The following is a 26,163-nucleotide window of genomic DNA, read 5'->3' as shown; positions in this document are numbered from 1 at the left end:
ATTTTAGGTGAACATGTATCAAGTACTAAGTCACATAAACAAGGAAAAAGATTGAAAGGAAAATAAGTGAAGTGGAAAAATTGAATTTTAAAGCCAAGTTGTTATACAGCTATGAGAAGGCACTTTAAAAAGGATATTCAGTCTAAAAGAAGAATAAAGTCCTTCAACTTTAGTATTAAATCAAAACAAAATAAAATACATAAATGCAGATGTAATAAGTCCAATTCATTTTCCCCCACTAATATAACAACTGGTGTTTTAAAAGTTTTGTCCAAATATTTCTATGTGACAAATTTTTGGAACTCACAAAGTCCCATTACTATTAGAAACAGACCTCGTCTTTGAGTTGAGTTAAATGCTCCCTTAATCCATCACTTGTATTCCATTAAATTTTTTAAAATCTGATTTGTATTTTGTCATTTCTATTTTATTTGTAGTTCCTGTAATACCTAGGGTTAAGTTTATCTTCATAGCTTTCTTGGTGGATCAAGGTTTTATTGGGAAAAGTTTTTCCTCCTATTGTAGCTCTTAATATAAACTTTCCAAGAGTGGAGATATCTGAATCTTGCTTTATGTGATGAGTTCAACAGTTTTACAAAAGATATAAAAAAATTTCGTTCTGCAATGTGAAAAGGCCATTAGAGATATAAAATAGTTGTTGTAAGAATGTAATCTGATGAATACTGAAATGCTGAGGCCATTTCTCCATGATTTCTTTCTGTCTTAGAATGGATACTAGGTATTGGTTCCAAGGCATAAGAGCAGTATGAGCTAGCAATTGGGGTTAAGTAACTTGCCCCTGGTCACATGACTATGAAGTGTCTGAGGCCACATTTGAATCCAGGACCTGCTGTTTCTAAGTCTGTCACCACAATTTCTTTCAAAAATGTTTATTAGGGGTTCTTAGCCCATTAGTACATTATTTTCTCTTATCTTTACTCATTCTTAAGCTTGTTCTTTACTGCTTCCTTAATACTTGATAAATCTGTACTTAAATAGGAGTACTTTCTCTAAGTATGAAAATTTTAACCCAGTCATATAACTGAGTATTCTTGTCCAGATGTTCCTATAAAACCTCTGCTGGTTTAACTACCTGGAGATTTTTCTCCTAGACATTCTATATGACATTAATACAGTACACCAATCTTGCTACTTGCCTGGCCCAACTAATTTTCATTTCATAACCCTCTCCCTCTAGGATGATTTCCTCTATGTTGCTGCTTGTGCGTAACAATTGCTTTTGGGACATACTGCAGGGCTCTTTAGAATGATCACCTACTCCTTCACTGCTCTCTGGGTGACTCACAACTCTGAATCTTTGGATACTGTGGGATTACATGATTTACAGCCACACAAAATCAATGGAGGAATAGTGGGTTTAAAAAATGGACCTTTATTTTAGCAAGAAGGTGGCGATTCTTAAGTACGGATGGGTTTCCCAAATAAATTAAATCCACCTAGCTTGATTTCTTCTATGTCAGTGATTCCCAAAGTAAGCGCTCCTGCCCCCTGGTAGGTGCTGCCACAATCCAGGGGAGCGGTGATGGCCACAGGTGCATTTATCTTTCCTATTAATTGCTATTAAAATTAAAAAAAATTAATTTCCAGGGGGCTAAGTAATATTTTTTCTGGAAAGGGGGCGATAGGCCAAAAAAGTTTGGGAACCATGATCTAGGCAGTTCAGTCTACTGGAAGCATCTGTTTAAGATAGAGGTATTGACCAACCAACTCTGCATGTCATCCATCCCATTGTACAACTTTGGACCATTGGCATTCTTAATCCACTTATTTTTTCTGTATTGATAGTTCAACTAAAATCTTTTGAATTATTCTAGATATCTCATTTAGGAGGTTGTGTAATGTTTTTTGGCAGGACACAAACAGCACAGTGTTATCTGCATCAGAGGAATTCATCGGCTCTAGAAGGGGCTTGTGTTATGGACCCCATTTGGCAGTCTGATGAAGCCTATTGATTCCTTCTCAGAAAATGTTACTGAAAGCATTAAGTAAAATATACAGGCTTACAAAAGCCTGATCAATTATATTGAAATAGTTACTGAAATACTTTTTTAAAAGTTCCCAGTTCTTTGCTACTACAAAGGGAGCTGCTATACATATTTTAGAACTTACAGGTTTCTTTTCCTTCTCTCAAAACCTTAGGTGATAACCCTAATAATGATATTTTGGACATCATTCCAGATTGCTCTCTGAAATGGTTGAATCATTTCACAGTCCCACCAGCATTATATTAGTGTCCTCATTTTTCTATAATATCTAACATTTATCATTTTGCCCTTTTGTTATTTTATAGCAGCTCTCTTTGTGGCAGCAAAGAAATAGAAATTGAGGGAATGCCCATCAATTGGGGAATGGCTGAACAAGGTGTGGCATATGATGGGGTGGAATTCTACTGTGCTATAAAAAATGACAAATAGGTTAATTTTTAAGAAAACATGGAGGGGCTTCCAGGTTAAGATGGCGGCAGAGTAGAAGCAGCTGCTTAACCTCTCCTACCCACACATATAGGACTCTTTAAGAGGACATAAAAACCAAAACCAGACAAAGGGACCCCACAACAGGGCACAGCATTGAAGGTATGTGGTATTGTGATATTTTCATGCTATAAAGGGGTGAAATAGCTCTCACTAAAACGCGAGATGAGCAACCCCTTCACCCACCTCCCCCCACCTCTAGTGCCAAAGCCAGCACACAAGAGTTAGAGCAAGTTTGGGGCATTAAGTTCTTGGCAGCTACCTGGGATCACCATGGCCTGCTCCTGAGAGCAGTAAGACTTAAGACCCCAAGAGGCTAAAGAACTTGGAATTTGAACACACACCCTGAGCACAGACACGGACGTGGACTCGGACCTTGAGTGCAAGTGGGAACCTTGGGTGGGGATCCAGTGCAGAGGGATGCATGACTGTAGAAGCAGCGCCCTGAGACTGTTAAAGGAGTCTCAGGCAGAGGAGCAAGCAAGGGGACTACCAGGAGGCTTGACCCTGAGAACAACTAGATCTGAGACCTCAGGAGCCTAAAGAGCACAGACTGACTGGGTGTGAGGATAAAGCTAAGAGGGCGCACGGCGCTGTGACTCAGACGAAAACTGCTCCACAGCTCGATAGGCAGTGAGCCTGCCTGCCTATCCCAGACTTCTGACTGAGAAAGAAATAATAATAATGGCAAGCCATGCATAAGAATCACCAAAGTGAAAGATCAAGAAGAAATCTTTTACGGTCAACAACTTTTACACAGAAAAAAATCCAGACAACAGAGCAAACAGCAGAGGAGAACAAACAAATAATCATATCCAAAACTGTCCAAAAAAATGAAAATTGGTCACAAGCTCTTAAAGAGTTCAAATCTGAGATCATGAGAAAGATGGAAGAGATATGGCAAGAAAAGAGGGAAATAGTTCACAAAGAAAATAATAATTTAAAAGGCAGAATTTCACAACTGGAAATTGAGGTTCAGAAATCAAATGAAATGATAAGCAAATTGAAGACCAAAAATGACCAACTAGAAGCCATGAAGAGCCAGATAGAACAGACAGAAAAAGAAAACCAAAACAAGACCAGACCTGGGTAAGCAGAAGCCAATGATCTCTCAAGACAGCAAGAACAAATAAAGCAAAGTCAAAAGACTAATAAAATAGAAGGAAACATGAAATATCTCACTAAGAAATTGACAGATCAAGAAAACAGGTGTAGAAGAGACATTTTGAGAATCACTGGTCTTCCTGAAAAAGCAGAAATCAATAGAAATTTGGACTCCATACTACAAGAAATTGTCCAACAAAACTGCCCTGATGTTCTTCAACAAGAGGGCAAAATAGACATAGATCACCCTCTACACGAAACCCTAAAAAGACAAACAACCCCTAGGAATATAATAGCTAAATTCAAGAGCTTCCAAGTAAAAAAAAATTTTACAAGAAGCCAGAAAGAGACAATTCAGATATCAAGGAGCACCAATCAGGATCACACAGGATCTAGTTGCCTCCACGCTAAAAGACCGCAAGGCTTGGAATATGATATTCAGAAAGGCAAAAGAACTAGGTCTACAACCAAGGATCATCTGCCCATCAAAACTAACTATATACTTCCAGGGCATTCAACAAGATAGAAGATTTCCAAGTATTTGCACAGAAAAGACCAGTACTAAATGGAAAGTTTGATATCCAACCACAAAAAACAAGAGAAAGATGAAAAGGTAAATAAGAAATAGAGGGGAAAGAAAAATCTTATTTTTAAATTTACCTTTTTAAGGGCTTCAATAAGATCAAATTATTTGTATTACCATATGGAGAAATGTTAGGTGTAATTCTCTGCAGTGAACTCTATTCACTATTATAGAATTCACTATTATAGTAATTAGAAGAATTATTCATAGGGAGAGTTTGGAGTACTAAATGATCTAAGATGATATGGGGGGTAGGGGGGTTAAAGAGAGGGGTGAATGGTAGATGGCACCAAGAGAAACTTGAATGAATAAGAAAAATAGGATATTCTATACCACACAAAGAGGGCATGGGAAGGGGAGGGGATGAATACTATTATAAGAAGGAGAGGAAGAGAACATTAATAGGTAATATTTAAACCTCACTCTCAGTGGAATTAACCCTGAGAGGGAAGAGTAGCTATATCCATTGGGATATAGAATTCTATCTAACCCTACTGAGAAAGTCAGAAGGGATAAATCAAGGGGTACAGGGGAGTGAGGAGGTCAAAAAAAGGGAGGGGAGGAAAGGGGCATTAGGCCTTAAAAAATAAAAAGAGGGGAAGAATAAGGGAGGGGGTGGAAAGGGAAGTAAATCAAGGGAGGGGACAAAGGGGACTGGTTTAAAAGGAAATAGCCTAAGAAGAAGGGGTAGAACTAGGAGAGGATACCAAAATGTTGGGGAATACCCAACTGATAATTATAACTCTGAATGTGAATGGGATGAACTCGCCCATAAAACGGAAGCAAATAGCAGAGTGGATTAGAAACCAAAATCCTACCAAATGTTGTCTACAAGAAACACATATGAGCAGGTGGACCTACACAGAAATAATCAACAACTTTAGCAAAGTTGCAGGATACAAAATAAATGCACACAAATCATCAGCATTTCTATATATTTCCAACATATCACAGCAGCAAGAGGTAGAAAGAGAAACACCATTTAAAATTACCCTAGACAATATAAAATACTTAGGAATCTATCTACCAAAACAAACACAGGAATTATAAGAAAACAACTACAAAACACTTCCCAAACAATTAAAACTAGATCTAAACAATTGGAAAAATACTGATTGCTCATGGGTAGAACGAGCTAACATAATAAAAACGGCCATTCTACCCAAATTAATTTACCTATTTAGTGCCATACCTATCAAACTACCAAAAAACTTTTTTACTGAATTGGAAAAAACTATAACAAAGTTCATTTGGAAGAACAAAAGATCAATAATATCAAGGGAAATAATGAAAAAAAAAACATGAAGGATGGGGGCCTAGCAGTACCAGATATTAAACTATACTATAAAGCAATGGTCATCAAAACAATATGGTACTGGCAAAGAGACAGAAGGGTAAGTGATGTCGGCAAGACAGTGTATGATAAACCCAAAGAGCCCAACTTTTAGGACAAAAATCCACTATTTGACAAAAACTGTTGGGAAAATTGGAAAACAATATGGGAGAGATTAGGTTTAGATCAACATCTCACACCCTGCACCAAGATAAATTCAGAATGGGTGAATGACTTGAATATAATGAAGGAAACTATAAGTAAATTATGTGAACACAGAATAGTATACTTTGTCAGATCTATGGGAAAGGGAAAAATTTAAAACCAGAGTTAGAAAAAATTACAAAATGTAAAATAAATATTTTGATTATATTAAATTGAAAAGTTTTTGTACAAACAAAAACAATGCAACCAAAATCAGAAGGCAAACAACAAACTGGGAAAAAATCTTTATAACAAAAAATTCTGACAGAGGTCTAATTATTCAAATATACAAGGAGCTAAATCAATTGTATAAAAAATGAAGCCATTCCCCAATTATTAAATGGGCATGGGACATGAATAGGCAATTTTCAGATAAAGAAGTCAAAACTATCAATAAGCACATGATAAAGTGTTCTAAATCTCTAATAATTAGAGAAATGCAAATCAAAACAACTCTGAGGTACCACCTCACACCCAGGAGATTGGCTAAAATGATAGCAGGTGAGAATAATAAATGTTGGAGGGGATGTGGCCAAATTGGGACATTAATGCATTGCTGATGGAGTTGTGAATTGATCCAACCATTCTGGATGGCAATTTGGAACTATGCCCAAAGAGCTATAAAAGACTGCCTGCCCTTCTATCCAGCAATAGCATTGCTGGGTTTGTACCCCAAAGAGATCATAGATAAACAGACTTGTACAAAAATATTTATAGCCGCACTTTTTGTGGGGGCAAAAAACTAGAAAACGAGGGTATGCCCTTCAATTGGGGAATCGCTAAACAAATTGTGGTATCTGCTGGTTATGGAATACTATTGTGCTCAAAGGAATATTAAACTGGAGGAATTCTATGTGAACTGGAAAGACCTCCAGGAATTGATGCAGAGTGAAAGGAGCAGAGCCAGAAGAACATTGTACACAGAGACTGATACATTGGTAAAATCGAATGTAATGGACTTCTGTACTGGCAGCAATGCAATGACCCAGGACAATTCTGAGGGACTTATGGAAAAGAATGCTACTCACATTCAGAGAAGAACTACAGGAGTGGAAACAGAAGAAAACCAACTGCTTGTACACTTGGGCTAATGCAGACATGATTGGGGATGTAGACTCGAAAAGACCACACCAATGCAACTATCAATAATATGTAAATAAGTCTTGATTGATGACACTAGTTAAAAACAGTGGAAATGTGCTTTTGCTCTGGTGGATAGGGGGCTTAAGGGGAAAGTATAAACATGAATCATGTAAAAAAATTAAAAAAAAAAAAAGAAACCATGGAGGGCTAAAGTTCTTTGTTGTTAGATATTTTAAAGAATCTTATATAATTTGACATATACTTGCAGGATAGCTAATTGGAAGAGGATTTCTGAGATGACATATCTTACTGAAGCAAATTGTTTTTTACAGTCAACAAAAAGTTGGTAGAAGTCTTGTTTCTTTTATATATATCATTAGCCTGTGACTTATGTGTTCTGCTGCAGAATACCATTTTGCAAAAGCATGACTGTAAATAACATACACACTTACCTCTCAATGAGTGTGTATATTAGAGGTGGGAAAGGAGAAATAGAAATGGATAAGAGGTTGGAGCATTCAGATTGTCATTTTAAGCAGCAAAAATTGCCACTATTTTTCCAAATATTTATTATATTCTTTTTCAGATATCTTGAGAATCAATCCTTTGACACCCTCTAAACTATGTTGTCTCCTACAAATACTGATTTTTAGGAGTAGTGATCCAGCTCATCTTTCCCCTATTTTCATTATAGACATTTCTATATTCTCCGGTAGTACAATGGGGATTGTGTTGCTAAAAGTCTCAACTGTGGTATCGTCATTGTCACTGATGATACTTTACTTATTGTCTTTTAATTTTTTTAAGTGATCTATCTCTTTATACTCATATCACATATACATTTTGGGGCTATTCCCCTATTTTCTTACCAAAAACATTTGTGATAATAAAAACTGAGAGAAAGATAATATAGAATTTTTAAGCTTCTTTTCTTTCTCAATTCTGAGTCACATTTTCTAAAATTTTCTAACACTGAATTCTATATGACTGCTGTACTATTCTATGCCCTCCTTTGCCTTAAAATCCTATTAAAGTATATGCTCATTGATTCTGTTGGGTCTAAATTCTTTATACAATTTCTCTACCTCCTTATCCTTGGCAATAGACATTGGTGTATAAACTGCAATTAACTTCATGGTGGTCTTTTTTCAAATGCTGAAATATGAGAAGATGAAGTGTCTGTGAAATGATATTTGTTTTTGCCTCTAAAAGGAGAAAAGTAACTGTGCCAATTCCTTTTATTTACCTTTCCCAGGAGAGCCTGAGCAATCGATGTTCCTTCAGAAAATACTAATTTCACTATTTCATCTTGTTTAACATAGAATGTGAATATTCATAATGGTGATTCAGTTTGTCCAGCAGTATGTCAACTGGCAAGTCACTAGGCAAGGATCTCACATCTTATTGGATCAACAAACTCTTACTAACTTCTGTGTTCTTTTTTGCAATTTTACCACAATCACTACCTTTACTAAGGGGTCTTTTCCCAGTCCCTCTACTTGCTTTTGCTTTCTCTGGGAGGTTACTTTCTAACCGTTCTGTATATAGTTTATGGTTATTTACATGTTGTCTCCTCCATTAGAATGTTAGCTCCCTGAGGACAAGAATCATATTTTGTCTTTTTTTTTAGTTCCCACACATAGAACTTGTCTTACTGACTGAGGAAATGCATCTGCCAAGAGTCTTGCAAATCTAATCAAGCTTTCATTGAATATGGGCAGTGGCTTACAAATAGTAGAACCTGAAATGTTTGTTGAGGCCCTAAAAATGTGAATTTACATCCCAATCATAAAATGTAGAAATATTATCTAGATGACTGACAAAAGAGATAGAATATTCCACAAAATGTAACTGAGCAACTCTTTAAAAGTCATTTGATGGATTGATTGAAGAGTGTTCCTAATTAATGAACTGATTAATGTTAACTTAAGGTCAATCTTTAGTGAAGAGCAATATACTCTAGTTTTATCTCATTCAACTAAGATGAAGATAACAAGAAGTAGTGTGACAATTCTGGCATGAATTTAGTACAATGGGAAAGAGAATCAAAATACAAGAAAATCTTGACAGACTGGAAAAACATTCTGAAATAAGTAAGATGAAATTTAACAGATGTAATTGTAAAGTTCTATATTTAGGTTAAAAAAAAAAAAACAAAACCAAAAAGTTCAAGTATCGAATGAGAGAGGCTTGGCTTAAGCACAAATCATGTGAAAAAGACTCAGTGGTTTTATTCATCTACAAGCTCAATGAGCTCAGTGTGATGTAGCAGCCAATAAAGCTAATAGGATCTAAGAGTACAATAAAAAAACATGTGGTACAAAAAGAGGGAGGTTCAGGATATTCTGAACAGAACAAACTGAGATTATGATATTCAAGTCATTCCGTTATCTCTTTTCTAGGCTAAACACCCTCAAAGCTTTTAACTGAGTATTCGGGTGATAATTCCCAATTTATCAATTTCTTTCTTAAAATGTAGCACCCAGAACTATACCAGAAATATACCAGATTGTGGTTTCGCCCAAGAAGAAAGTAGGTTGCATTAGCCCTCATACTTTAAAGAGAAATGACAAAATAAATCAGAAAGCTGTTAAGGGTGTAAAATTCATTCTCTCTGCCTTGGTACCATCCTCACTCAATCTAGATGATCCAAATAATCTTCTAACAGTTCTCTTTTCTCTAATTGTTGTATTCTTCCATGTCCAATTAGTCTTATGAAAATAGGTTTCATCATATTAATTCTCTGTTCAAGTATCTGTTGTTTTTCAAATGTGTGAAAGAAGGATAACATCCCTTTCGCTTTCCCCAAAGAACAGAACCAGGAAAATAAAGGAATTTTTTTTTTAAACCCTTGTACTTCGGTGTATTGTCTCATAGGTGGAAGATTGGTAAGGGTGGGCAATGGGGGTCAAGTGACTTGCCCAGGGTCACACAGCTGGGAAGTGGCTGAGGCCGGGTTTGAACCCAGGACCTCCTGTCTCTAGGTCTGACTCTCACTCCACTGAGCTACCCAACTGCCCCCAATAAAGGAATTTTTTAAAGAGGTAAGTTAGATTTAATGTGGGAGAAAACAACCATAAACCCTAAAACCTAACAATTAAGAGTGTTATCCAAAGCATTCTCTAAATCTGGCTATCTACCAATGTTCTTTAATGAATTTGGGCTAGTTTCCTTGCTGTCTCTCTTATACCATTATTCCCAGCTCAGGTAGATTGATTAGAATAAAATATAGTGATAAATAAAATATAAATGATAAAATGCATGGTGTAGATTACAAATGCTTTGAGAAAGGTCAGAGTGGGACAAATTAGCTCTACAAACACAGGAACTTTCTATTTCTCATTGTGTCTGGCACAGTGCACGTAGAAAAAATTAATAAATGACCAAAAAATGTAATAAATGGGAGTTAAACTGAATTACTGGGAAGATACCCCAGAGAAGATAGCACCCAAACTGTACCTTTAAGATCTGGCTAGAAGAGGAGGAGAAACAGGTCTTTCCCAGGGGCAGGGACAGGAAAAGAGGTCAAGAAGCACAAATGAAAGCTCCTCAAAATGCCAACTGATGTTTACAACTTATTTTAACTCTAATGATTTGAGACAAAGAAATTCATTTTTAACTCTGTTCTTATACTGCATATATTTAACTGATAACAAAAGTACAATTTGCAGATTAAATAATTTTTATGAAAATGACAAGCTCTTAAATTCTCAATTTTTTAAGTTCAAGTCACACAGCTATTATGTTATTTTTGGCACCACCTCAGCCTACTTCCTTTTCCTATTTTTTAAATTTAAGATCCTTCCAGGTTTACAATTGCTACTTCAGTAGTTGTCTATCTGCATCTGTCCTATAAAGTATCCTCACAGCTGTGCCCACCAGCAGAGCTACAGATGCTGCCTAGAGCCAAGCTGCTGACAGTGCTTATCATAGAAGCATTTTAAAGAATAATACTTTTATATGCTAAGCTTATTCTACCACTGGAGGAGTGGCCTCACAGGAAAGATTTAAATCGGTGTTCTGTGTATTTCTTTTATGTGCATGGGTGTTAGTTCCAACCTTGTTAATTCTAAAATATGAACTTACTTCTTTTGTATAAGTTCATCCATATTAACTTCAGAAAGCTAGTTACCCATCGGGCAACTTGTTCACTGTTATTAATTATGAACATTTCTCTTTTGACTATGTCAGAGAATCTCACATACAAACATTAACTCAACCAGCCATTGTCAGACAAGTTTAAATCTGAAACAGTGGACCAAATATGGCTACTTAATGGATATTTATTTCAAAACTCATATAACATTCTACCATTCTGTTGCTCAAGATTTAAATGTTAGACCTATTAACTAATAGAAACTACAAGTGTCAACCATTCAAATAAGTGAGGGTAAAGAATTGGCTTTTGGCTTTATCTCAATTTTTGGAATGGGATAACTAAATTAAGAATTTCTGATTTATTAACTGCAGCTTTAACATATTGTAAGCTAGAACTACATAAAGTTGTCCTCTAAATCAGTATTTTCTGCTTTGGGTTTGGGAAAGCTAATGCTAAAAAAATTACTTTATAAAAATCTTTAGATACTTGACAATTGCTCTTATAAATTGTGGATAACTTAAATACTGGGAGAGATACTGAAGTAAAAAAACATTAAGTAAAAAAGACATTTCTTTATTCAAGCCTAGAATCTCTAGGAACTTCAAGCTAGTTATCTAATATATTATTTCTTAATTCAATAAACATTTCTGAGTACCCACAACAATAAGGGATTGTATTAGGTCCTAGGAATGTAAAGATGAGAAATCATTCAATTCAATTCCAGTCTTCAAAATTCCCCTAGTTAAATTTAAGAAGTGAACACATAACTAATTAAAAGAAGGATGGTTAGATATTCAGTCCAATGCACACCCAAAAAGAATACACAATTCAACCTAAGTGACAAGTGATCATCTGTCTTTTCCTTGAAGACTTTCAAGGAGGAGGAACCTGCCACTTCCTGAAGCACTACTTAGCTCTAATTGTTAGGAAGGTTTTCCTTATATCAAGACTAAATGTGAATCTTTGCAGTATCTTTCCCTAACCAAATAGAAAAAAGTCGAATATCTTTTCCACATGAAAGTTTTTCACATGCTCAAAGACAGTTCTATTTGTCCCAATCCTCTCTTCTCCATGTTTTCAATTTCTCGTTTTCTCTATTTTTATTTTTTCCTAAATCCTATTAGTCCAATTTAGGAAAATAATATACAATTTCTTACTGGGTATAAATCTGTATTTTTCTTCATTAGACGTATGCTTTAAAACTTAAGAAAAAATCTAAATCAATATATTTGGAGAAGAGGTCCATAGGCTGTACCCTCTGATCTAGTCACACACTCTCACAAAAACTGAAACTAAGGAAGTTCAGTGATTAAACATTAAGGGGAGAAAAGAAAAGAGCCAATATTTTAAAGCAAGTCTATCTCCAAATCTACTAATCTTCCTACACCTGGTACTTGAACTAGGTCTGCTTATGTTTACTTTATCATTATAAACAGTCTTAGAACCATTGTTTCTTTATATTTGTTCCTATGACATAACTATCATAATAGGCACTGACACAAAACATGGAGAGAAGAGGAATAAAAAACATAATTTAATATTATAAGTGAACAATTTTACATGCATTCTATTGTACAAACTAATAATCAGCTGATTGTGTCAGGTACACAACAGGCCAGATGGCCTAAAGGGATGTGGGTTATTCTTGGAATGAGTGGGCTTCAAGCAAAGACTGGATGATCATTCATAAGATCAGATTAAAATTGTTATTATGAATACTATTATTCAAATGCCAATTATGATACAAACATGTATATAAGATTTTCAAATGGCCTTGGGTTTAATATTCTCCTGATTTAAAATAATTATATGTAATTTCTCAAAGTATTACGGTATCCTGGAAAAATCCCCACTAACCTAATTTATACACATAGCATAGGAATAGAGGCTATATACAGCACATTAAGACAGGTAGAGATTCTCTACCAAAGATTCTACTTTTATGGCATTTCTTGCATATACTGCACTGCTACCCTTTGTCACTGCTTCCACCCCAGTGTAGGGCTTTGTCACTTCATGCCTCAACTACTAAGACAGCCTGCCGGTTGGTCTCCCCGTGTGATTTAGTTTCTCCTCACTCCAGTCCAATTTCCACTCAGTTCTCCAAGTTATCTTCATAAAGTACAACATCTTACTATGTCGTTCTTCCATTCCTCCCATTCAATAAACTCCAATGGTGCACTATCACTTCCAAAATGAAAAATGAAATCTTTTTTTGGACATTTAGGCCCTTGACCCCTTCTTAACTGTCCAGTCTAATAGCTTATTCATTCCCTTCCCTTTCCCAACATTCTGCAATCCACAATCCGCAATGACACAGATTTTGCTATTTCTCCTACAAGCCACTTGTCTGTAGACATTCATTCACCAAACCTAGAATGCTCTTATGTTCTTCCTCATCATGGCCTTCTGGTTTCCTTCAAATCCCAGCTAAGATCCCACCTTCTACAAGTAGACTCTTCTGATTGCCTTTCCTAAGATGATTCCTCCCCAATTTATGCTACACATATCTCACTGTGAGCTCCTTGTGTACAAGGATTATATTTTGCTTTCTTTGTATCAATGCCCTGCACAGGCCAGGTCCTAATAAATGTTCTGTGGCTGGGCCTTAAATAAATATTCTACCAACCAAAAAAACAGAACAGTTGTCTTTGTTAGAGGCCATGTCTTTTTACAAAAAGTCTGAATGAGCCTCTCTCTAACTTCCACTTTTTGGGGGGGAAAGGGGGCAGGGGAAGGGGAGAATAGGAGGAGGAAGAGTAGGGAAGAGACATTTATTAGTAAGTATTTACTATGTGTTAGGGACTTTGCTAAGCTCTTTACAAATATTATTTCACATAAATCTCACAGCTTGCATCTTAATGGTATATCTGACTCATGGCTTACAACTTTCAACTTAGAAGGGACTTTTCCAAATCACATAACAGATGAAGAATTTAAGCATTCAATTTTAATTCCTCCATTATTAACATACAGAGGCAAGACTAGAATTTAGGTCTCCTGACTTCTCACTCAAATTGTCTTTTCATTATGATCACATGGCATTCTCTTGATCCACTGGAATTTTAGATTTTCTAAAAATCTCTCAGAAATCTGTAGTTCTTAATTACTTCAAATTATAATTCTAAAGATTGATGAGAATACATGTAAACTATATAAACCTGAAAGCTACATATACACACATACATGTAAGATATTGTCATTGATTTGATTTTATATTACAGACTTAAAATACTTAACATGTACTTATTCAAACAGGAACTAATCCTAATAATGGATTTGAATACTTACATTTTTCAATCGAAATTAAATGGTATAGAACTTGAAAATCTAGCATGTTAAGATTTCCTTAGTTGTGACCAATTTTTAATAGTATTTATTGTAAGATTATGAAGTACTAATTAATTTTAGAATTAAGATTCTAATGGAACAAAAATTCTAAGTGACTAACAGAAATGTGCTTTTCTTTCTTTCTTTTTTTTTTTTTTTAGCCTGGCAAAAGACCAGTTTGATGACATTCAAAAAACAATTTATACTTTCCTTCTAAAATAGAAAAGCTAGTTTTTTAAGGGTTTAAAGACAAAGATTTTTAATATGGGACTTCATTTTTGTTATATTTTCTTAGATAGCAGGTTGGTTTTTTTTTGGTTTGATGCTTATTTAAAAATTTGTACTCTTTGTGGAGTTCATGAGATACCATTTAAAAAGTGGAACAGTAAGAAATAAAAAAAGGTTCAACAACATCATCTACTTGGATGGATTATAGTGTTTGAGAGCCCAGGCAGGAATGGGAGGCAAAAGAACAGTCTTACCTGACTAAATTATGCTGCATATTTTCAATCTTCATCAAAATTTGTACTCCAGTCTCAGAAAAGACATAAACTTTTAACCTGAAATATATTAGTCCTTAATTAGTAACATTCTGTGGCAACAAAAGAAATACAAACATGATTTCTTATTGTCTTTTAAGACAGGTACCAACAAAAGGGCTAGACATTTCCAACCAGTACTGTGATGGAAGGGGAATAACCTTCTACCAAAAATACCCCTAACCCCATGCTTTTCCCCCTATCATTATTCCATTAAATTATCTTCACTTGAAAATATTCACTTCACACAATTAAACTAATAATCTGATTGTCATTTTCATTTAGTTTTTAGTTTACTAGGAGGAGTTAGTACTTGCAAATAAATTATCAAAAATATAACACTTCTTGCAACCAAAGATGTGGAAATTTTAAATAATTGTATCATAAAAGGAAAGAATGCCCTCCCAAACATCTTTGATATAGAGGCTGGTATCCCTGTGGCTCAGCTTTGAGAGAGGAGAGAGATCAATACAAATTGAGACTGGCCCAGACCCTTCAGAAGATGGCCAATCTAAAGCTATACCTCAAATTGTCCTGAAGCCACATCATACATTTATTTACATTCCAAGAAAGCATGCCAAAATGAAAAGGAAAAGTTTCTGAGATAAACTGACCCTGCAGACATCTTTTAGCACTGTCACACATAAAAAGTAGGCTAAGTCTAACAAGGAAATGAATATGCATTACTGATAAAAGAGTTATTTTTCAAGCACTGAGTTTGTCTACAAATAGCACAATTTCCATTAAGTAATAGTAAGGAGAAGAGTTTGACTTAAAAGTCTGAATTACCATGAAGCAGCTGATGACTGAGTTATATTAACAGGGAAACCATGGTATTGAATTTGAAATGAGTTGTTAAAAAAGCAAGTAACTGGAGAATGCTTTAGAAATCATTAATGTCCACAGTCCAACTTCAGAAAGTTCAGATTTTCTAAGTATACCTTTGACGAATTACAGGATCAGATTTTTCAGGATCAATGTAGTTTCTTAAAATTTCATGAAGCTTCTTATCACCAGGCACTCTTTTACCAAAGATAGAAGAGACAAACAACAAAATTTATGATTTTCTACTAAAGATGTTAAGTTTAAAACCAAATAGAACTTTTGCATCTTAATATATTCTTTTTTAAAAAAATTTGATATCTTTTGTTTTTATATCACTTCCCAATGTGTGCTTTCCCCAAATACTGTTTTAAGCAAAAAAATTTTTTTAATGCTTACAAGACTTCTTGGACACATTTATAACCTCTTATAAAAATCAACATCTTGAGAAGTTTACTATAATCAAATTATGAAAACAGGAAGTTTCTTTTAATATATACTTGCATAAAAAATAATGGAATTAGCCAAGTAAAAGGGAAAAAAGCTTGCTGAAGACTAAAAAAAGGTAAAACAAATTTAGCCATTCCTACCAGCCAAGTATTATCAACCTTCCAACTTGTTCACATATATCATTTCAAACCATGAAGCTGATTAAAAAATAAGTGTTTTGAAATAATGCAAAAATATTTTTTGACCATTCATATGTATCTATTCTACAAATGCATGTGTGTATAGAGAAAAATGTTTAAGTCCTTTATCTATTTTTGGTATAAGATTCACCTTAGAGAAAAGATCAAAGAGCTTCAATGGAAGCCCAGAGTGATAATCTGAACTATACCACAACTATGTGATAACAGTACATGTCATATGCATTTTTCTCAAAGCATCCTAAAAGAATAAATCTATGTTTTACTCTACATAGAGTACACAGTCATCTTCAGGTGTCAAAAATGTAAAAATATACAACTGGTATTACATATGCGTATAAATAAAAGTAAATAAAATATATTTGTTTGTATGTATGCCTGTCTCTATCTAATCATCTACTGTCAAGTGCCTTTATAAACAGAAGCCCTTAGCAACAGCTAAAGGTTGAATTCCATTAGGCTTTATTAACTTTCTAATGAAATAGTTAATTTCTAATGTCTCTTCTAGCTCTAAAATTCGACTATGCCCATGACTGTATTATTCTCACAGAAATTTATTTTAATATTAACTGACAAAATCCAAACAATTTAAATATTTGGGTGGGTTGCTAATTTTGTTTTCTCATGTGTAAATGAGGTGGGACTAGCCAATCTTTTCTCTGAGAGGCCTTTCAGCTCTAAATTCTATTCTTCAGGGAAATAAGGATCTAATCCTTTGATATTCATATTCTATGTGATATCAAATCCTATTGCTATATAGAATGATAGTCATTTTAATAAATAGGGTTTCTGTCTACTGAAGATATTTATTCACACAAGAACATGTAAACCATTACCCCTTTTCCACATATTCAGCATGACTTTGAGGAAACAGGAGTTTCAGATGCCAATAGAAGCGCTGCTCTCTATAAAAATAAAAGAATAGTTGTTACTATTCAGACAGGTTAATGTTCATTAAACTAAACAAAAATTTTTCTTGAACTGATGATCAAAATAATGTTTTTTAAAAGTGCCATTCTAGAAATTTTGTATATCTTCCATAAAAAATGTATAATTTTTATTCATTACACACATACACACACATTTAAATATACATATATAACTTATAGACTTTAGAGCTCCATTCTTGTCAACTCAGGTGTATACTTTTATAAGGAAAACTAATTTTCAAATTTATATAATGCTTTAAAGTTTATCAACCCCTATTCCAAGAATAACCAAAGAGGCTCAAGAATAGCAGGCTCCTTAACTATCCCTCCCTCTCGAAAATGAAGAGCCCCAAAGAGAAGTGAAAAGGCTAAAAACCATGAAGTTAAATGAAAGTCCAACAACAATTTTCAAAATGAGTAACCATGCCTAAAGAACTAAAGAATAAAATACTCCAGAACAAGTGAAACAGCTAATGTATGGAAAGTAGAAGACAGAAAAAGAAAACAAGGAAAACATCACCAAATACTGAAATGTATAAAAGAATTTGACTAAAAGAGATTAAGTAGAAATTGACAATGCCAAAGTCAAGAGACAAAATATAGGAGTTGAAGAGAATAGAAAATCAGGTGAACAATTAAAATATAAGTAAATAAAAGCCAAATGAGGCAATACAAAGATCATAGTTTCCATTTCCCAGAGTAGGGAATGGGAACTAAGTCTGTTATTGCCCACAATCACACAGTCAAGTCAAACACTGATAGCCAGGTTTAAAGATAATCCCTCAAATCTAAACCATGTACTCTTTCTAAAACACTTTGTGGTTGCTCACAAATACATACATACATATATCTATAGGTATAAAATGATGTATATATGTAGATATATATATGTATAATTAAAACAGAAACAATTTGCAGATTGAAATTCAACTATAAGCCTTAAAATTACATTCCTACAGGAAAAGAAAACGTGGGGGAAGGGGGAAGGCTGTGGTGCATTGTACACTAAGATATAACATGGTGGGGCAGTGAGGACTCAGTGGAAGAGTGCAAGGCCTGGAAAAGGGAAGTCTTGGCTTCAAGTCTGGATCAGATACTTCTTTGTTATGTGACCCCTGGATAAGTTACTTAAACCTCAATTGCCTAGTTCTTACCACCCTTCTGCCTTGGAATGGAGACACAGTATTGACAGAAGGTAAAGGTTTAAGGGAAAAAAAAAAAAAGATATACCATGATGAAGAAAGCTTTAGGGAAAATCAGTTGAGGCAGAAACAAAAATAATATCACTGGCATATTCTACAAACTACTTGGCAAAAGGAAGAAGCAGAGGAGTTCGGGAAACAAGTTACAAGCCTGGCATGATATAATAATAATGGTAAATTTGAGAACTTTGATTACTGGGACATCTGTGGCAGTCCTATTCTTTCTACCAAATGCAGATATACTAATATGCCTTTGGCTTGCCTTCCTCCCATAAAAAGTGAAAGTGATAAAGGAAATTATACTAACATAGCTGGTTTATGTGTAATTTTCCTTCATTTTCCCTTTCTTTATGGTCAAGTTGGATTGCTACAAGAGAGGCTTTGGTATTAGGAAGATGTAGAACTGGTAGAATGGCTGGACTAAGAAATAGTAATTTGAAGTCTGATGTCTAATTGGAAGGAGGTCTCCAATGGAGTGTGCGTTGGGGATCTGTGTTTGGTCTTATGCTAGTTTATAATGAGAGCAAAGGATTTAGAGCCAAATTGGACTTTTAAGTTTTTTCTTCCAGCTCTTTCACTTTAGAGAAGAAAAAACCTTAGCCCAAAGAGTGTGGCCTGTCAAATGTCATACATGTAGCTCTTTTCCAATTCCAGTGATCTTTCTATTGTCTCCATCTTTTTAAGAAAAAAATAAACGGTGGATAAAAGCACAAATGGCATGCTTCTAAACTGTGCAAATGACATAAAGTTTGGATGGAGAGTTAACATTCAAAATTTTAGAAATTCAGAAATAAGTGGGTAGATAGCACAGTTCGTCTAGAAAGTTATAGGAGATTTTAGTGGACAACAAATTTGATGACAACAATGTGAAATGGCAGCTAAAATAACTAATGTAACCTTCAGCCACATTGTGAAGCACAGTCATCCAAGACTAGGGAAGTGACTGTTCTATCTTCTGCCCTGGCTACACTACAGATAGAATGCTGGGTTCAGTTCTGCTGCCACACTTAATGAAGGAAAACTGATAATTGGATCTTCTTCAGAAGATCCAGAATAGCAAACAAGATGACACAAATCCTTGAGATCATACCATGAAGAGGAGCTGAAGGATGTAAAAGCCTCTGGGGGCGGGGACATGACAGTCCTCCCCACCCCCAATTATCTAAAGGAATGGAAGAGGGCTTAAATCTGTTCTACTTAGTTCCAAAGGAAAAAACTAAAAACAACAAGCAAATTTGGACTTCATGTTAAAATCTTAATCAGACTTATCCCAAATTGGAATGAGAATGATCAGATTTTATAAAGGAGATTAATCCCTTTTCAGATATGGATTAGACTAGGGGGTTTCTGAGGTCCCTGATAATCTTGAGATATTAAAATTGCCAAAATTTAGGGACTTCTAAGAACTCAATTTGCTACTATGAAAGAAATATTAACTGCTGTAAGAACCAAAAGAATGCCCTTTTAGTTTACAAATATCCTTATACTGTGATAAAGGCCAGTGAACCAATGTTTCAGAATGGTTAGACCTACGAAATATCCAGTTGAGTCCAGCTGGCTGCAGTTATACTTCAGAGGCATGTGAACACACATTCAAGGTAGCAAAACAGTAGTCAACAAATTGGTTGCTAAGTAAAATTAACTCTTTGAGGTATTCTCCCTTTACTCTTGAGTCTAAAATTCAATTTGCTGGAATCAATAGCAATTATTTACTACACACCTAACTTTAAGCAATGTAAGTTCTTACCATTTTACATCTGTATAGAGAATAGTAATAAATAGAATTTCAGTTCTAACAGCAGATCTGACATTTACTTTGTGATCTAGGGAAAGTAATAACCTCTATGGGTCTCAGTTTTCTCACCTGCAATGAGGTAAGTGGATCAAAGATCACAAAATCCCATTCAGCCATAAATCTCAATCCTATAAACGACTTCCTCTGGATGAAGGAAAGGTGCTTTTTTATGCCTACATGGGCAAAGCTACTAACCTTGCAAGAAATCATCATTTTAACTGTATGCTGTATATCTTTAATTATGGGTACCAAGCCTTAAAGTATGTTTCACCAAATATGACAAAGGACAAATAACTCAGTATCCTTCCAACCTCAAATGCCATAAAAATCTCCAAATACCAACTTTAACAGCTATTGGTTTTAAACAAATAAGCAAAATTTTTCCAGAAGGAGACATTTAGTAATGTTCATCTTCTGTCAAAGTTATGGAGGCAGCAGTAGTACCATAGAGTGGTTCAGAGAATCAAAATGTTTGAGATACTCCACAGTGATGCTAATTTGAAAGGGCTTAAGGTCCATCATCTTCTTAGAGTAAAAAGAAATCCTCTGTCATCTTTGGAATTTTATGACATTCTCAGTCACTGCTCAGATAATTTCAAGAACCACTCACCTGAAGTTCTCAATATTTAATAGACCCCCAAATACCTTCACAGAAGGCACTTAACATTCCAGACACATAGGTGGAAGAGTTCTTAGGAATTATCATAATATTTACTTTGGTTAACTATAGTTATAGTTATAATATAAGAATCCAGGGGGCAGCTGGGTAGCTCTGTGGATTGAGAGCCAGGCCTAGAGATGAGAGATCCTAGGTTCGAATATGACCTCAGACACTTCCCAGCTGTGTGACCCTGGGCAAGTCACTTGACCCCCATTGCCCACCCTTACCACTCTTCCACCAAGGAGCTAATTACACAGAAGTTAAGGGTTTAAAAATAAAATAAATAAAATAAGAATCCATTTGAATTTCCTTTCTGATCTACTTATACTATTATGATATTTATGAGCTAAAACATTTGATCCTTGAACTCAGTTCCAAAGTAAAATATTATGAAATATTTAAGAAAAAGATTCATTTATCACCTTTTTGTTACAGAGATATATGATTCCATATTTCAGAAATAAATAGAAGGCTTGCTGGGTCAGTGGCTAATACAAAAACAGAGAAACTATTAGGAACTATCTATAGCTTTCCCAGTGTGTACTCTTCACAAGGAATATCATTAACAGAATGACTGAAAAGGACAAAGAATATCTGTGATCTTTTTTGAACAATCAATCTACAAGTATTTATTAAGCACCTACCATATACTAGGCACTGGGGAAACAAGTACAAAGAATGAAATGGCCCCTCCCCATCAGAAGGTTACATTCTAATGGAGGAAACAAGAAGTACACATATAAGTATACAGAGGATAAATAAAACTATATACTAGTTAAATATTAGGGATTGTGAAGGGAGGGTACTAGTAGCTGGGGGCACCAGGAAAGAAAGAAGGTGGTGTTTGAGCTGTGTCTTAAAGGATGCGAAGGACTCTGAAGCAGAGATAAGAAAGAATCTGCATTCCAGGCAGCATGTACAGCAGCTGAAGTACAAAAGCAAGGAGATAGGAGATGAGACATCATGTGTAAGAAACAGAGAAAGATGTCTGGTCTGGACTCCAAATGTGGGAAGAAGAGTGATGTTCAATGAGGCTGGAAGGAGTTGGAGCCAAGCTGTGAAGGATTTTCAAAGAAAAAAAGAACCATATATTTTATTCTCGAAGCCACAGAAGGCCACCCAATAGATGTACGCTTAAGGAAGGTGACTTTGCAGCAGAAGTAGGGAGGACTAGCATGGGAAAAGACGTGAGGCAGGGAGGTCCCTTAGGAGGTTGCTGAATAGTCCTGTTGAGAAGTGAGGAGGCTGAACTAAGGTGATGGTTGTCTAAGGAGGAGTCGGGAGAAATGTTACAAAAGTAAAAATAGCAACATCTGGCCACTGATGGGCAATTGATCCAGGATAATGGACGGTGAAGAGCCCTGTATAATAATATTAAAATTACACATCTGGAAGTCTGGGAATATAACTTGTGTTCTGAGTTTATTTTATCAATGAAAATATTAGCAATAATGGCAATGTCCCACATTAATTCTAAATCCTGATCAAACTGGCTACATCCATAAAAAATAGATACCAAAAAGCTCTGTAAGGTCTAACACTGATCATAAACAACATATCTAAAACCTGTTAGGAGGGTAAAGCAATAAATTGTTAGTGGTAAAATCTTGACCCTTTATAGATTCTATCTAAGGTGACTTTCTAAATAAATCATCCTTATCAGAAACTGAAGCCACTTCTTTTTTTTGTTTGTTTTTAAACACTATGGCTTATCTAGGCAAACCTTTCTTTCACCTTTCTGTTGATTTTCTCTTATCTACCCTTGTTTACTTTTATTCTCCAATGAAGCCAGACATCAAATAAGCTAGAAAAGGGAAAAGTTTAAATAAGATGGAAATAAACTTCTTCCATAGTGGTGGTATTCAGCTGAGATAGAAACAATCTGTTGAAGCTAGGAAGCCTTCACGGTTCACCTGCAATGGATCCTTAAGAGTGTGGCTGAATTATTTTCAAGTTTTGTGAATTTTTATATAATATAAACCACTTTAACTGAACAGAACTCTACCCTAAGACACAGTATGAACTCTGGGGACTGTCTACCCTCATTGCACACTTGCTTTAGCCCACATGCTGGTCATTCTTTCTAGGAGGTTTCTTTATTCTTTATTTTTTGGTATAAAAATATTAGCTTTGTTATATTAAAGGAGAGATTCTATTATTCTATTTTATTTGTTTATTTATATTATATACTTAGTAACCAACACCACCAAAAAAAACTTAACTAAACAAATGCATAAAAATTGTATGTGCAAAACCAAACTTCATTCAATTTGTTAAAAATATGTATATTATATATGCATGCTAATATAGACATCTACTTTTTAAGTTCTCTTTGGATTTGTTTTACTTGGATACTTTTTTCTTTTGATTTTGTGGTTATTTTTAAAAATGTAATTGTGGTATGTAGAATTCTTATTTTCTTTATAGTTCCAATATTTGTCATTTCTGACAACCTAATATAATCCATTATATTCAAATATCACAACCCATTCATTCCAGATAGTTTCTTCTCCTTTGAATAAGGAGCTGTTGTTTTGAGTTTGGCCTACCTCCTACCTCTCTAATTGCTCCTCCTCTATTCTTTCCTTATCTTCTTTTCCAGCAATATAAAACAGAAGTTCATCTATCATGAAAGATCAGTTCAAGTTTCTAGTAGGCCTAAGGCAGCCCATTCAGTAGAAATAACTAAAAAAAAAATTTAAACCCTTAATTTCCATCTTAGAATCTATGCTGTGTATTGTTTCTAAGATAGAAGAGTGGTAAGGGCTAGGCACTGGGGATTAAGTGACTTGCCCAGGGTCACACAGCTAGTAAGTGTCTGAGGCCAGATTGGAACCCAGGACCTCCATCTCTGGGCCTGACTCTCAAACTACTGAGCCACCTAGCTGCCCCCACTCAGTTTTTACATAGCTCTAATTGTTAAGAACTTTTCCTTTACATTATTTTTGCAACTCCCAATTAGTTACCTGATAGGAAGTTTTAAGAACTCAGCTTTCATTTCATCTAGTTTTGTCCTCCAGAACCAAGCAGAACTTTTCACATTTAAAAACAATTATTGTGTCTCTTCCAAATCTCTTCTTTATGCTAAACTTCCACTTCTTTAGCCTAAACATGTGGCCCTTCACCATCCTGGTGACTCTCCTGGTCACTTCCCAGCACCTGGCACTCAGATGTGTCTGTTATTCTTTGGCCGCAGTCTGCCTGGCTCAGTGTCTGACAATGCTATCACCGCCCTAGTCCTGGAAACGATGTTTTTCTCCATGTAACCTAAGCCTGCATGAGGTTGTTAGGCTCCCCCAGCACAGTGCTAATGTCCTGAGCTTACAGTCTAATAAACCCCCAGCTATTTTTCAACTGCAGTGTTTACCAGCAGCCGGTGCTTCATATCTGTAAAGTTGATTCTAAAAACATTTTTATATTTATTCCTATTACTTCACATTAATATACAGCCCAACATTCTGGCCTGTCAAAGGCCTTCTATTATCCAAGTGGTTCACTCTCCTTCCCAGCTTTGTATCATCTGCACAACGTGTCGTGCATAACTGATGAAAGCGTTAAACAGCCCAGGGCTAAGCCCAACCACTGTGGCACTGTCTGTTTATCTAAGGCTCCGATTCTCCATATTTTCCCACAATAACACGAGACTGTCAAAAGTTCTGGTAAAGCCCAGCTAAAATGGATCTCTAGCATTCCCTTTAATATCTGTCCAGGAGCCTTGTCCAAAAAGTGAAGTTGGCTTTGTGAAGGCTTTCTTCCTTTTTAGATGTTCACTCACTCCCTGAGGCTCTAAATAGAATTCTGCAGAGGATCTAGTTAAGTCCACTGGCCTGTCTTCTGTCCACTTCCTCTTGTCATTCTTCATGACTACTCCAAAGGCACTGACGGCAGCTACATATGCCAATTCCTCAAGCACTTACAGACAATCTGTAGGGACCTAGTTATCTGAATAATTCTGTCTGTTAGAAATTCTCTACTTGAAGGCAAGTGGTGCTCTAGATCCTGAGTTAGGAAGGCCTGAGTTCAAATCCCACCTGACATTTACAAGCTGTGGGACCTTTGGTAAGTCACTTAGCCTCTGCCTGTTTTCTCATCTGTAAAAGGAGGGTAATAATAGCATCTACAGCTAGGCATCACAGTAGATAGAGCATTGGGCCTGGAGTTAAAAAGTCCAGAGTTCAAATCTGACATCAGACACTGGCTATGTGACCCTGGGCAAGTTACTTAACTCCTGCCTAAAAGTGAAGAAAATGTCAAACCACTTCAGTAGTTTGGCCAAGACAAATGCACGGACACTGACCCATGGGGGTCATACAGAGTCAGACGCAACTGAAGACAACAAAAGTGCTACATAAATGTTGGTTACAATTATAATTACTTCAGCGAATTACCAGATGTCTGTCAATTTTGACTCTGCAAACTCAGAACTATGGAATCTCAGAATTTGAGCAAGGGTTCCAACCTAGATCTTAAGAAGTAATCTTTCTTTTGAAACATATCTTCCTGAGTGGGCATGTAGCTTTCCCTTCAGCATTTTAAGAAGGACTTGTTACATACATTAGACACATTTTTATCAAGGATTTACCATATGATTAGTACTCTGGTGGTTCAGTAGACAGAGCCCTGGGCCTGGAGTCAGGAAGGCTCATCTTCCTGAGTTTAAATCCAGCATCAGACACTTACCACCTGTGTGACCCTGGGCAGGTCACTTAACCCTGACTGCCTCAGTTCCTCATCTATAAATAAACTGAAGAAGCAAATGGCAAACCACTCAAGTAACTTTGCCAAGAAACCTCCAAACTGGGTCACAAAGGGTCGGACAACTGAAAAGACTGAACAATAATGTGCTCTGCTGATCAAATGGCAAAAACAGTCATTTTGGATTACCTAAGCCATGAGGTGGCATGGCTACAATGAGAATACAGTCATATTTCATTCCAGGTAGCACTGTATGCTCTCTTGACATCTTAAGGCCCTTAATCTCCACCAAAAAAATCTTTTCAAAAATCAAAAAATCCTCTTGGCTTTGACAGAACAGACCAAAATTTCCAACACTGAGCCCATCCAAAGTGCTGTTCCTCCAACTGGACTGAAAGATGATGAAAAAAATGACTGGCTAGCTGTTGCTACACAATGGTGGTGATACTCTTCCCTCACACATTAACTAAAGACATAAGCACTGAATTTGGCCCCTACCTCCTGGCCCACTGGGAGGAAGAAGAGAAACTTTTTTGCAGTTCAGTCTGTGAGCCCAGACCACGGAAACAAAAAGGAAAACAGATCAAAGTATAAATGAAGTTTCTGGAATTTATCTTCAAGAGAAGGGAAGGAATAATTCCAGCC

At 35.7% G+C, this 26,163-nt stretch overlaps 1 protein-coding gene across 1 annotated transcript in view; it reads right to left on the bottom strand.

Moving 5' to 3' along the window:
• The window catches only part of ZNHIT6 (zinc finger HIT-type containing 6), a 55,307-nt gene that overhangs the window by 10,589 nt on the left and 18,555 nt on the right, over window positions 1-26,163 (bottom strand). Inside the window, exons 7-9 of the mRNA XM_044672834.1 lie at window positions 17,073-17,141; window positions 15,709-15,789; window positions 14,711-14,788 (exon numbers count right to left, since the gene is read on the bottom strand). Of these exons, the coding sequence (XP_044528769.1) occupies window positions 14,711-14,788; window positions 15,709-15,789; window positions 17,073-17,141 (228 nt within the window). The remainder of the gene's footprint in view (window positions 1-14,710; window positions 14,789-15,708; window positions 15,790-17,072; window positions 17,142-26,163) is intronic.

Source organism: Gracilinanus agilis, chromosome 4 (genome assembly GCF_016433145.1).
Source record: "Gracilinanus agilis isolate LMUSP501 chromosome 4, AgileGrace, whole genome shotgun sequence".
Taxonomy (NCBI): Eukaryota; Metazoa; Chordata; class Mammalia; order Didelphimorphia; family Didelphidae; genus Gracilinanus; species Gracilinanus agilis.
Note: the sequence above shows the minus strand (reverse complement) of the source record. Positions and strands in the feature narration are given on the sequence as shown.